This window comes from Prionailurus viverrinus, chromosome D1 (genome assembly GCF_022837055.1).
Source record: "Prionailurus viverrinus isolate Anna chromosome D1, UM_Priviv_1.0, whole genome shotgun sequence".
Classification (NCBI taxonomy): domain Eukaryota; kingdom Metazoa; phylum Chordata; class Mammalia; order Carnivora; family Felidae; genus Prionailurus; species Prionailurus viverrinus.
Genome location: NC_062570.1, coordinates 1,410,817 through 1,424,876, shown reverse-complemented (window position 1 = coordinate 1,424,876; position 14,060 = coordinate 1,410,817). Strand labels below are relative to the sequence as shown.

At 44.7% G+C, this 14,060-nt stretch overlaps 1 protein-coding gene across 1 annotated transcript; it reads left to right on the top strand.

Moving 5' to 3' along the window:
- The first annotated feature begins 2,363 nt into the window (after window positions 1–2,363).
- On the top strand, window positions 2,364–9,319 carry LOC125176877 (interstitial collagenase-like). The gene is made up of 10 exons (XM_047878786.1): window positions 2,364–2,493; window positions 2,919–3,163; window positions 3,257–3,405; window positions 3,855–3,980; window positions 4,980–5,135; window positions 5,530–5,647; window positions 7,049–7,170; window positions 7,676–8,077; window positions 8,434–8,537; window positions 8,702–9,319. Exons 1-8 carry the CDS (start codon window positions 2,395–2,397, stop codon window positions 8,029–8,031), a joined length of 1,371 nt encoding a protein of 456 aa, XP_047734742.1. The 5' UTR covers window positions 2,364–2,394; the 3' UTR covers window positions 8,032–8,077; window positions 8,434–8,537; window positions 8,702–9,319.
- Window positions 9,320–14,060: the final 4,741 nt, after the last annotated feature.

The following is a 14,060-nucleotide window of genomic DNA, read 5'->3' as shown; positions in this document are numbered from 1 at the left end:
TTTGTAATTCCTGATGATAGGGGACATCTACCAGGGAAATAATAATTATCACAATTTCATCAGTACAACTGAGGAAGGATTCATTAATATAAGTTCGCTTTTAATAACCTGGAGGAAGAAGCATTATAATTTCCTTGTTTATAACTGAGCATCATAGACGTTAAGAAGATGGTCCGTGTGCTCAGTTTACAAGGGATGGAGCTGGGATTCAAACCCCAGCCCGCTGACTCTCAGCTGGGCTTCATCAAACGTGCTGCTTGGAAGGTATCCAAGTGCCACCTCCACCCTCACCCGTGCGTGACTGTCTTCAGACCCCAGGTTGTCACTCAAGGAAGCAAACCACGAAAACCAGAAAGAACACTGACTTAGAAATCCATTCATTCTGGCCCTAAATCTCAGGTATGTGTCACCCCGAGGAGGGTCATCTAAGTGTCAATTCCTTGTCACTTGTAGATGTTTGGGGAGGGATTGTCCTCCCTCGTCATTGTACAGATATCGTCTAGGATCTTGATAAAAAGCAACGCAGCATGAGCTGAAGTCACAGGTGAATCGCTGAGATCTCTCTGCAGGACTGTGGCGCCCACATGAGGGAAACCATGTGCCCTGATTTGGGAGACATTTCAACTTTCGAATATTGTGCTTTATGGTCTGCCTTTGCTCCTGTGGGCTTGTTGACATCACATGCCTCGATTAGGAGTACACTAGATGGATTCCCTCAAAGCGTAGACACTACCTGCCAGCATCATGCGTTGAGCAAATTCTGGGCCAAACACTCGACTTTAGGCTGATGTAATGTGCTCCAGAGAGACTTGACCTTTCAGTCATCTGTGTGGGAGAACAAAAGTAAAACCAGTCGGTTCTCACTAGTCATAGAATACAAAGCATACTTCTAGGTCTGTGTCAATAAAATTAAATAATATAACATCATGGTTTGGTTGGAGGCCCTGTGAATCAATATTTAATAATGATCTATCTATCTATCTACCTATCTACCCATCCAACTATCTTTCTATCTGTCTTCTCTCAGTAACTCATTCAAAAGCCAAGATGTCTGCATCGTTCGCTGATATGTACTTAGAGCTTGGTTGCCTGTTTTGTGTTCTAAAGACCTGGGTCGCAGATTCTCCCCAGCCATGTGGTGGCTTTGCAACCTCAGGCCTGTCCCCTTAATTTTTGTGAGGAGCTAGCTTCCTCATCTATCAGGTGGAACTAATGATACCCACCCTAAGTGCTCTATAGAAGTGTGGCGAAGACGAAGTTAAGCTCACGTTGTAAAAGGCACGAAGCTCTGTGGACGTTACGTGTGGTACTTTTCATCCAGTGCGCATTTGACCAAGAGTTGACTAATTGACGAAAAGCAATAGATCAAACTAGTTGGCCTCATAGTAAATTAGGACAGAGGCATGAGTAACCTAGACAAATAAAACAACAATGCATCATGTGAAAATTCCTCTGTCCAAATTGAGGCAAATTCAGCAAAACAGAACATAATCTGTTTCATAATCAGAACCTGATTCACAGAAAAGGGATCTGAAGGCAGGAAATCAACACACATTAGGGAAGTCATAGTCTGGATTGCAGCATGACTAAGAGCCCACAGAGATGCCCCGGGCATCCCCATACATCTCAAACCTCCACGCGGGGGCAGACAGGTGAGGTCCTGGCTCCTCCCCGCCGAGGCTCTTCTTCAGAAGAGCCGCACCTGCCAGAGAAGGTCGGCTCGTGTGAGGGCGGTGCCCTCATCAAGGGTGTGTCGTAACTCGGAACACCTTCCGGATTATTTCATAAGGCACACCCGCGAGGAGACGTTTCTGGCCGCACACGAATAAAGCATGGAGACAGCGCGGAAGCGAAGTGACCTTCCCTCGAAACACCCACTCAGCAGCCATTCGCACTCTCACTGGCGTCTCTTAAAAAATTATTCCTCCCAAGGAGAGTAAAACACACTGAATCTCATCATCCAGGGAAGTGTTTTTGCAGATAATTGAACCTGTGATCTTCAGCTCCTTCACCTATTCCACACTTGCGGGTCCTCTCCGAAGGGGCCACGGCGGGAGTGACTGCAAACTGTCCTTGCAAAGGAATCAGTAAGAGAACTGTGGGGGGGGAAGTGTGTCTCTGTCGATGTCCTGTTTGATCACAATCACAAGATTGTAAAGACAAAAGGAAAGATGAAAGGTTACCCCGCTTGAAGTCACGATTTTTGAAAGTTGAGCCCACCCGTTGCAAATCAAGAGGATGCGGCTCTTCTGGGCAGATGTGAATCAGCTAGCCTTTGTTTTTCTGGGGCTGCAAGGACCCTACAAAAGGGGGATCCCTAAGGCGAACACCCTGGAGCAGCAGGAGGTGGGGGGCGTCGGAGGTCTTCAGCAGAGAAGGACAACCTAGGTGAGCATGCCCAGCCTTCCCCTGCTGCTGCTGCTCTGGGGCGTGGGGGTTCACGTCTTCATAGCGCCTGCTGAAACACGAGAGCGAGATGCCACGATGATCCAGGTAAATGCTGATTCCCACACGCCACCCTCACATTTCCAAGGTCAAGGTCTAGAAGCTCAAGCAAGTCTGGGATTCATTCTGGGGTAACTACTTTCTCTGAAACAGGTTCCCTCATAACAAAACGAAACATCTCTACACATCTGTAGACATTTCTTTGGAAGATAGAGGGAAACAGAGAGAGAGAGAGAGAGACAGAGAGAGAGTCCTGACTACCTTAACACTGACTTCACAGTGTTATTATTTATTGTTAAGCCTCATAAAGGCTATGAAATCATCACAGATGCAGACAGGTTTTTCCCCCCTCTTTGCCCGAAATCTTCAAGACAAAAGAACTTCTCTATCCCCACAGTGAAATCCTGAAGATTTTCAGGAAGTAAATGAGAAAGGTTTCACGTTTCGTGTTTCGATATTTGCCTCCTTATCAGAAATATCTACAAAAGTACTACAACTTGAAGACTGGAACCAACAAATCTGGAGGGCAGAGAAACAGCGGTTTAGTGGTTGAGAAGCTGAAGGAAATGCAGAAATTCTTTGGGCTGAAGGTGACTTGGAGGCCAGATGCCGAGACCCTGCACATGATGCAGCAGGGCTGGTGTGGGGTGCCCGACGTGGCTCCCTATGTCCTCACTGAGGGGAACCCTCGATGGGAGCACACAGACCTGACCTACAGGTAATGAGAACGGGCACCAGAGCAAGGACTCTATTCCCCATTAGAGCCATGACAGAGGAGGTCTGACATGTCTCTGTTTTATTTCACGTCAAGGATTGAAAATTACACACCAGATCTGCCAAGAGCAGAGGTGGACCGTGCCATTGAGAAAGCCTTTCAACTCTGGAGTGATGTCTCACCCCTGAACTTCACCAAGATCTCTGAGGGTCAAGCAGACATAATGTTATCCTTTGGGGAGGTAAGCCCTTCTTATCTCCCAAATCCATTCTGGACTTTACCTCCTGATGCTCGCAGGCCTTCTCCACCAAGGGTGGAGGGGTGTTGATTTCATGGGCCAAAGAAAGGAAGCTTCAAAGATCAAGAATAGCTTTGGGGGGCGCCTGGGTGGCTCAGTCAGTTGAGCGTCCAACCTCGGCTCAGGTCATGATCTCACGGTCCGTGAGTTCGAGCCCCATGTCGGGCTCTGTGCTGACAGCTCGGAGCCTGGAGCCTGTTTTGGATTCTGTGTCTCCCTCTCTCTCTGCCCCATCCCCACTCATACTCTGTCTCTCTCTCTGTCTCAAAAATAAATAAACATTATTATTATTTTTTTTTTTTAAGAATAGCTTTGGGCTCTTTGTCACCGCCCTCGCCTTTCCCCGGGGAAGCCAGACATAACGGGGATCTGCCCCTGCTGTCCTGTTCTTCACAGATCATGGCGATAAGTCCGACTTTGGCAGAATCAGAAGCCCACTTCCTCATGTGTTCCCGCCAGGAAGGGGCATGGGAGGAGGTGTTCATTTTGATGAGGAAAAAACATGGACCGATGACTTCAGAAGTGAGTCCACAAATTCTTCCTGTTTCCCCCTTTTGTGGGTCAGTGTTTTCTCTACAAGAATGCCTTTAGTCAAGTGGGCCAGCTTTGTGATCAGCCTTAAATACTTTAGTAAACATAAGCTTTTATTAAAACTATAATTGCTTAGAAAGCCAATGGGAACTCTTTGATCTCATTTATTTTTTTTTTAATGTTTTATTTACTTTTAAGACAGAGAAAGACAGAGCATGAGTGGGGATGGGGCAGAGAGAGAAGGAGACACAGAATCTGAAGCAGGCTCTAGGCCCTGAGCTGTGAGCACAGAGCCAACGCAGGGCTCGAACGCAGGAACAGTGAGATCATGACCTGAGCCAGAGTTGGACGCTTAACCAACTGAGCCACCCAGGCACCCCTGGTCTCATTTATTTAAAATAAGGGAATATTATTTCTGCAAGTAATACCATTTTACCCATAAAAGTACGTTACTCTAAAAATGTTGCTAGGATGTTTTAAATCACACTGTCACATATATTATTACATACCCAAATGGTTATTTTTGGTAAAGTGATTTGGGGGAAGTTTTCTTGGTGCTTTCCTACGTTATCTAAATTTTCAGAAGTAGACATAGAAGATAATACAAGATTTATGAGCAGAAAACAATAATAAATGTCAATAGAATCCTATTATTCCTCTAAATATAACACTTTCTACCTTATTTTATGATAGTTATTAATCAGTGGGATTTTTCTTTGTCAGTTGAGTTTCTTCCGGGAATTATACTAGTCCAATCTCAGAAATTCAGACTTTCCTCAGCCCACCTAAAATTATTAAGACATTCTTCTTTCTTTGACAAAACGTACACACACACGTATACCCCACACAGACATACCACCAGCTACACACCAAATCTGCACAAAGAAAGTCAAAAATAAAGCTTCTGAGGTTTGGATGTTTATATTTCCCTCTTGGGTTCCTCAAAAGTGCATTCCAGTAATTGCAAACATGTTCTGTTGGTCTTTTTAGACTACAACTTGTATTATGTGGCGGCACATGAGTTGGGCCATTCCCTTGGACTACTCCATAGTGATGACATTGGCTCTTTGATGTTCCCCAGATACGTCTACTATGGTGATGCCCTGCTGTCTCCGAAGGACATCGATGCCATCCAGGCCATCTATGGTGAGCACAAAGTAAAAATGCTGGACAAACAATTAGGGGTCTAGATGGGGTTTCAAATAAACAGCTTTCAGCTGTGTCCTTTAAGAAAGAGCCTTCATTCTGTGGGGCAGCTGGATGGCTCAGTCAGTTGAGCATCTGACTCTCGATTGTGGCTCAGGTCATGATCTCAGGGTGGTAAGATCAAGCCCTGGGTTGGGCTCTGTGATGAGTGTAGAGCCTGCTTGGGATTCTCTCTCTCTCTCTCTCTCTCTCTCCGCCCCTCCCCTGCTTGCTCTTTCGCTCGCTCGCCTTCTGTCTCTCCAAAATAATAAAAATAGAGGCTTCCTTCTAAATGTTTTTGTGTTAACATAATATGCCAACTTAACTTACTTCAGAACTTCTATTTATTTTTTAGGACCTTCCACAAATCCCATCCAGCCGAAAGAACCGCCAATCCCACGAGCCTGTGATAGCAAGTTAACATTTGATGCTGTCGCCAAAATTCGTGGAGAATCATTCTTCTTTAAAAACATGCAAAAAAGAAAGAAAAAAAGAGGGGCTCCTGGGTGGCTCAGTCAGTTAAGCATCGGACTTCAGCTCAGGTCACGATCTCATGGCTCATGGGTTTGAGCCCCATGTCGGGCTCTGTGCTGACAGCTCAGAACCTGGAGCCTGCTTCAGATTCTGTGTCTCCCTCTCTCTCAGCCCCTCTTCCACCCATGCTCACTCTCTCTCTCTCTTTCTCTCTCAAAAATAAATAAACATTAAAAAATCTAAAAGAGAAAGAAAGAAAAAGAAAGAAAGAATTGAAGAAAGAAAGAAAAAATCACCATTAATACTGATATGCTTTTAAGTTGTTCTGACATTTTTGTTGAACGGTCTCTGTTTCTTTAGCAATATATTTTAATTGGTCATTTTCATAGTAGTGCATTTGCATGAAGTGATTTATTCTTCAAAAATTTTTATCACAGATAAGGGGCACCTAGCTGGCTCAGCCAGAAGAGCATACGACTCTCGACCTCAGGGTTGTGAGTTCAAGCCCCACGCTGGGTGTAGAAATTACTTAAACAAAAATAGAAAGAAGAAAAACAAATTTTTATCATAGGTTAAGTCATTCAATCGCCAGAAAATTCATAAAGTCAAAGGCATTATAAGGCTTCCACTCCACACTGGCCCACAGGCAAACTTGTGGGTTAGGCAGACAGACAGATCACAGGCTTGTCAGTAATGGAGCTGGAACTCGTCTTCCAACTCCTTTCACCAACCCCTGAGCTGTGAAACTCCTGAGCTCATTTCTGCTGTCTGGGATGATAAACGTGTTAGTGAGTTGGAACAAATAGGTTCTTCTGAGCAGCACTGCTCAAATCAGATGTCTACACCATGCTGAGGGCAATGTAGTCTAGGGCCCAAAAAGGAAGGTCCAGGGGATGTCAAGAGCTGAGAGGGACTGATGGGGGCCAGTGCCGACACTGCAGGGGGCTTAGTGGTGGGTCCAGGGACTGCGAGCAGCGGCTGGGCCTGCTAGGAGGCTAACAAGGAAGGTTCTTTCCGGGACATGAGCCCTCTGGTCCTTCCCAAGGGTAGTGGCTCGCTGTATGCTTCCATTTGGTGTCTATGGTCTTGAGAACACTCCCGCCAGCCCACGTAGGAGCCTGTGCTGAGCTGTCACCCTGGTCCCCAGGACGTGACACAAACGTGGCAAAACTCCCAACCAGAAAACCCTACGATGAAGAAGCTTGGTCGGAGCCTCTCACACCTTCTTTAGCCTCGTCTGTCGGCCTGTGTCATCTGCTGTGAGATGAGACATCCTGCAGGCAGAGGGCCCAGCATGGGCGGGGGGGGGGGGGGGGGGGGGCAGACTCGTGTCCAGGGAGAAGAGCTGGTCATCAACCCAGGCTGCTGCACTTACAATCTTTTCCTCTCTTCTGAATCAGGTTCTTCCTATGCACAGGTGTCTTCTACGAAACACTGGATCCCGATGTCATTTCTGACTTAGGTAACGGAGTAGACGCTGCTTATGAGGTTGCTAGAAGAGATGAAGTTTTCTTTTTTAAAGGTAATGCTTCCGGGGGTTTTTTTGGTTGATGGGTTTATGAGTTACACGTTTCATCAGGTTTTTGTTGGTTGTTGAAAATTAAGGGGGCCATTTCCATAAGTCAAGAATCTTGAAACAGATCTAACGTGTGTGGAGAAAACAGGAGGGTTTATATACACACGAGGTCTCACACTGCCTTCTTGTGAGGAGGTCGCGTGTTTGTGCTCATACTGCGGCATCATGACGTGCGATGCGCTGATGTGCTGGAGATGCTAAGCGAGCACGTACCAAGTCCTTTGCCAGGAGCTGAGAGGGGCCTCCCGGGGAGACGCCATGGCCGCAGGACCCCTGTGCATCTGGGGAAGCCAGCCGCCTGCACCCCGGACAAATGCCTGGCTCGGGGACACCACACTTGGGAATAAAACCCTGTATCCACCTCTCGTGAATGAGTGTCTGCGGGAAAGCCTGACTACTGTCCTCAGAACCCTGGGCACAGTGTTTTCATGTTCGGTTTTTCTGTTGACAGGTGGTAAATACTGGGCCATCAAGGGGCACCGGGCACTCTATGGCTATCCCAGGGACATCTACAGCTCCTTCGGCTTCCCCCAAAGGCTGAAGAAAATCGATGCTGCCGTTCACGAGGAGGAGACTGGGATGACGTACTTCTTTGCTGCCAGCGAGCTTTGGAGGCAAAGACAGGCAGATGGTCAGATCACTCAGCGGAAGGAGTTGCCTTTTCAAAAATCATTCTCAAACCCTGCAGAACCTCCATCCTCCCTTGGTGAATGGACGCAGCTAGACCAAGAGTCACTCGGAAGCCTCTCTGTTATCGTCACGCCATGTCTGTCCTTGCGAGGCAAGGGACCTGTAGGATGGAGTTGAAAAGGACGACAGAAAGCGGGAACAGAAAGGAACCTTCTTTCCCACGGTAGTTCTCCTTGATAGGGCAGACAATGGAGTCCGAGATAAAGTTTGAATCAGATTTTAGGGTTGATGCTGCTCTAGTCTGTTCCAGTCTCCCATAACCCTATTGAACTGGGACCCTTGCCAGTTGAAACCTCTTATCTCCATGCTGGCAATGCACCCACTCACAACTGTTTACAGTGGTGGTTTTCTACGAAATGAAAATGAAGGCAGCCCCCACCTCTCAGATTTATTGTGAAGAGTTAAGGAAGCAGTATACTCAAACCACCCAGAACAGTGACTTGATACTTAATGCTGAGTATTACTTATTGTTATTAATCACACATTCTGAAATTTCTAATATATTTTTTTTTTTACCAGGTATGATGAGAACACACAGTCCGTGGATGCGGGTTTTCCCCAAGAGACAACTCAAGACTTTCCCAGAATTGGCAAAAAAGTTGATGCTGTCTTCCAAGATGGAGGTAAAGATGTCTCCCTTTTGTGGCCATAGAAATGACAAATGTACTGTTCCTTAGATATGAAAGCAAATTGCCTGTGTGGAAATGGATATTTTTTTTCAAGAGTTCATGTGTAAAATCACCATCTATTTGTCTCATAGGATCGTTACCTTTCCTTTTCTTCCTAGGATTTCTATTTCTTTCGTGGAAAAAGGCAGTACAAATTTGATCCTAAAACCAAGCAAATTTTGACTGTCCTGAAAACCAACAGCTGGTTCCACTGCAGAAGTAAATGATGATTGACTATCACACAGGAGAAAAGAAAAAATACCCCTGATGAGCCCAGGGGAGGTGTTTCCCTGAGGACCCAGATATTTCAGTATTTTATTCTTGTCTCTCGACGATACTGAGGCACAGGCATATGAGTACAATCTGATTTAACCTCGATCTGGAGATAGTCTGGGTTAACGAGATTGTACTCCTTCACGAACTTCCACACCTTAGCTTGACCTGAGTGCTGAGGGTCTCATGGCTGTAGCTCATCCCTAGGTTTACCTACAGAAAAGCTTTTTGTCAATATTCTATGATATGTTAAGTAATTATGCTTCTCAAGATAACACCTTCTCACATGTTGTGTCTGTAAGGCTAGGCAAGCTCACCATGAAGTTTGTGGGAGGACATGTACAGAGTTTCAAGCACATTCCTTTCTCATGGTGGAGGCATCACCTGAGGGGAAAGGGCTGGTTATTGACCCACCTCTCTGGTTTTGACTACAAACTAAGCCTTAGGTCAAATAACGGAACGGATTGGGAGTGCCTGGCTGGCTCAGTCGGTAGAGCACGTGACTCTTGATCTTGGGGTTGTGAGTTCAAGCCCCACATTGGGCATAGAACCTACTTAGAAATATATATATATATATATATATATATATATATATATATATATATAAAGAAAAGAAAGAATAAAAATGAGCAGCTTTTTAATAAATAATCACAGTGGAAGGGATTTACTGAGCTTTGGCTGGGGGTCCCTCCGGGAGCCCTGGATTCGGTAGGTTTATGTATATTCCCTCAGCCCTATTGCGGTGACTTCTCTCCAATTTCTCAGTGACAAAGTCCAGAGCCTGAAGCCAGCACATAGCCTCAAATTTACTGCAGAAACGTGAGTGGGCTGCTTAGACTTCTTCGCTATCATCCTAGCTATCTTCATCAGGTTAGGAGCTGGTCCCCGAACAGTAGCCTGAGGGTTCTTGTCCTCCAGAGAGTGTTCCGTGCAGAGCACTCTGGGTGGGTCACATTATGCAGATACACTTTGCAGAGGCTAGTGATTGCTGCTGAAAAACAATCGAGACCGTGCAAATCCTCGCTTCTGCTCACACAACTGATTTCTCTTAGGTTTCCTGATGCTGCTCTGTGCTCAAGGTGCCTCGATTTTATAGTGAACTATTTGTATAATGTTTGTGGTTGAGTATTTTCTTTTTCTGTTTACCAAGATAATAAATGCACGCTCAGGAATTCTGGGCAAGATGGCAAGCCGCCTGCGGGCTCCTTCCTGTGAATCAAAGACGAAGAAGTAAGGGGAGGCCGGTGAATCCTAGAATAGACGCAAGCGGGGAGAAAGCCTGAGTGGCATGGGAAGAGGAAACAGTACCCCGATGGGTGAGGGACAGCTGCCTCCATGCGGGGGCGGGATTGTGGAAGCGGGTTCTACTGCTGCCCCTTCTCTCATGTGTTGCTGTGGACCCCGCATCGGCACGGCAGGCTTGGACGGGGCAGGATGAGCGAGAGACGAGGGGTGAGGTCAGGGCAGTGACCCTATTTCACGCTCAGCGAAGGCTCAGGCCCCTACAAGGCCCTCCACGCCTGCTCTCTCTACACCTCGTTGTCTAGCGTTCTCCCTCTTGGTTGCTGCATTCCAGCTGCACTGGCTTCTTTGCTATTTGTGGAGCGTGTGACATGTATTCGGACCTCAGTGCCTTTTCACCACGATTCCCCCAAATACTTGCATGGTTGAGTCCTTCACGTCTCCTGCAACTCTGCTCAAATGTCCTTCTCAGGGGGACCATCGCTGGCTGCCTCTGTCAGTAGTACAGTGTGCACCACCCCTCCACAGAGACGCGGAGTCCTGACTGTCCTACACCACTCTACAGTGGTCACCTTCTAGCATATTCTGTAATTCAGTCTCTCCTTACATCTGCTGTTTACTGCCTGTCTGCCCTCTACAAAGCAGGCTCGTGAGGACAGGGGCCATTGTTAGTTTCTGTTTGATGTTTGTCATGGTTATAATTCGGGAGCCAAGGAGGTACACGCAAAAAATTAACAAATTAATACAGAATTGAGGCGGGATGCCAGCGGAGCCGGGACGCCAGTAACAAGGTGTGGGGTCAGCTTGACGAACTCCTGAAGGACCCGGCTCCCTGTCCCCCCGGCCCGGACACGGCAGCGGCTCCCAGAAATGCTCGGAGCCGGACACAGAATTTCTGAGCGGTTCCTGGTGGGGCGGGACCCACTGATGAGGATGAGAAAAATGAGAACAGTGGAGTGCAGACTGTCTTACCAAACATCTGCCCCAAGCTGCTTCCATTCTATCCTGGTCCAGCTCGCAGAGAACACGCCAGGACCCAGGCCTTAAAACCATCCACAGAGTCCAGGGAGACTGACAGTTTCGTGGAAATACGAGATCACGGGGGAAGTGCGTGTATTTCTAATACCTACATCTGACCAAGGACTTGGACCCAGTAGAGATAAAAAGTTCCTACAAAGCAATAATAAAATGACAACCCAAGTAAAAATACACGGAAGTCTTTTTTTTTTAATTTACATCATTATTGCCTATAGTGCAATAATGATTTCAGGAATCGAATCCAGTGATTCATCACTTACATATGACACTGAGTGCTCATCCCGACAAGTGTCCTCCTTAATGCCCTTTGCCCATTTAGCCATCCCCCACCCACAACCCCTCCAGCAACCCTCAGTTTGTTCTCTGTATTTAAGAGTCTCTTATGTTTTGTCCCCCTCGTTTTTATATTATTTTTGCTCCCTTCCCTTATGTTCATGTGTTTTGTATCTTAAATTCCTCATATGAATGAAGTCCTATTATATTTGTTTTTCTCTAATTTCGCTTAGCATAATCCCCTCTAGTTCCATCCACGTTGTTGCAAATGGCAAGATTTCATTCTTTTTGATTGCCGAGTAATACTCCATTGTATATATAGACCACATCTTCTTTATCCATTCATCAGTCGATGGACATTTGGGCTGTTTCCATACTTTAGCTATTGTCGATAGTGATGCTATAAACACTGGGGTGCATGTGCCCCTTCAGAACAGCACACGTTTATCTTTTGGATGAATACCTAGTGATGCAATTGCTGGGTCATAGGGTAGTTCTATTTTTAGTTTTTTGAAGAACTTCCATACTGTTTTCCAGAGTGGCTGCACCAGTTTGCATTCCCACCAGCAGTGCAAAAAAGATCCTCTTTCTCTGCATCCTCGCCAACATCTGTTGTTGCCTGAGTTGTTACTGTTAGCCACTCTGACAGGTGCGAGGTGGTTTCGATTCATACTTCCCTGATGATGAGTGATGTTGAGCATCTTTTCATGTGTCTGTTTGCCGTCTGGATGTCTTCTTTGGAAAAGTGTCTATTCATGTCTTTTTCCCATTTCTTCATTGGATTATTTGTTTTTGGGTGTTGAGTTTGTTAAGTTCTTTATAGATTTTGGATACTAACCCTTTATCTGATATGTCATTTACAAATACCTTCTCCCATTCCGTCGGTTGCCTTTTAGTTTTCCTGAGTGCTTCCTTCACCATGCAGAAGCTTTTTATCTTGATGAGGTCCCAATAGTTCATTTTTGCTTTTGTTTCCCTTGCCTCCAGAGACATGTTGTGTAAGAAGTTGCTGCGGCCAAGGTCAAAGAGGTTTTTGTCTGCTTTCTCCTCTAGGATTTTAATGGCTTCCTGTCTTACCTTTAGTTCTTTCATCCATTTTGAGTTTGTTTTTGAAAAATACACAGAAGTCTTAATCAAATCAAACTCTTCATAAAGGAAGACATATAAATGGCCAATAAATACATAAAAAAAGTACTTAATGTCATTAGTTATCAAGAAAATAAAATTCTTATAAGGCATTACTACAAAACCACTAAACTTATTAATATGAATGACTGAATACACTCAATGAGGAGCTAGAATATCTATACCTTTCCTACGATATGGAAGTCACTCACAAAGTTAAATATTTACCTACCTTATGACCTCTTCAATATATTTCCCTGGGATAAATGAAAACACAAACCTACAAGAAGCTTGCTTGGGAAGGCTCGTAGAAGCTTATGCATGTAGCCCAAATCTGGAAAGAGTATATTCATGTGGTACAATACCATAGAAAAAGGAGTATAAATGATCTATGAGTATATACCACCACACAGATGAAGCTAAAAACTATTATTCCAGGCAAAGACTACATATGCTTGGTTCCATTTGGATGACCTTATTGATTACGAAAAGTAATCTGTAGGGAAAGAAATAAGAACAGTGGTGAGTCTGGGGAAGGATTCAGATCGGGTGAGAAAGCCATAGAGATCTTTCTAGGGTGATGGAAATGTTCTAGTTCTTCGTGGGGGGCGGGGGGAGGGTGGATTACATGGGCAGGTACATTTGTAAAATTCACCGAATTATGCACTTAAGACTTGTATCCTTCACTGTATGTCAGTATTTCAAAAATATTTAAACCAAAAAGAAAGTAACAGAAAAAAGAAGTCTTAATCATTAGATAACTACTAAAATAATTAGAAATAGTGATTTACAAATCTTCCCCCAAACACTGGCCCAGATAGTTCTATGGATTTTTTTGTGCAAAAATTCATTTCAAGGAACAGATGGCTCCAATATTACATGAACTCTTTCAGAGAAAACAGTGTATATTCTACTATGACACACAGCAAATACGGACACACTTGACTCATTGTCCGATTAAATAAATGCAAATAAGACAAAACGGCCTACATCATTGATGCTTATTCCACATAGTCTTGGATACCTGGCTGAAAATTAGGACAAGAAAAAAAATGAGAAAAGAAATCACATGAGTTATAAGGATCAAAAGGGAAGAGTCCAAATTACCATGATTAGCAGGTCATTTGATCACTTCCATAGAAAAGCCCAAAAGAATCGAAACTCCTCTGAGAGGACAGACCTTTCAGTGTTCCCCAATATAACATCAACACATCAAAATCACTTATGCTCCTACGCATTCACAATAAACAAGTAGATAACATATAGAAAATAAAATACTGATAGCTACAGGAAAATCTATAAATCTATCTAGGAAGTAATCTAGCAAAAACAGAGTAAGACCTCAATAAATAAAATTTTCAGACCCTATTAAAGATAAAACAGGAAAAGCTAAAAAACAAAAAAGAGAGAGAAAGAAAAGAAAAAAAAAGACAAGCTGATGACCTACTACTCCAAAGACGACCAATTTTCCCCAACTTAATTTATAAGTGTAATGAAACTTCAATTAAATCCCAATGGGATTCTTTA

What these genes read in the sequence shown, in the direction of transcription:
- LOC125176877 (XM_047878786.1), top strand. Translation starts at nt 2,395, where the DNA reads ATGCCCAGCCTTCCCCTGCTGCTGCTGCTCTGGGGCGTGGGGGTTCAC. An exon ending in TCATTCTTCTTTAAAAACAT is followed by an intron (nt 5,648 to 7,048) that starts GCAAAAAAGAAA and finishes CTTCTGAATCAG; the next exon opens with GTTCTTCCTATGCACAGGTG. An exon ending in TGAAGTTTTCTTTTTTAAAG is followed by an intron (nt 7,171 to 7,675) that starts GTAATGCTTCCG and finishes TTCTGTTGACAG; the next exon opens with GTGGTAAATACTGGGCCATC.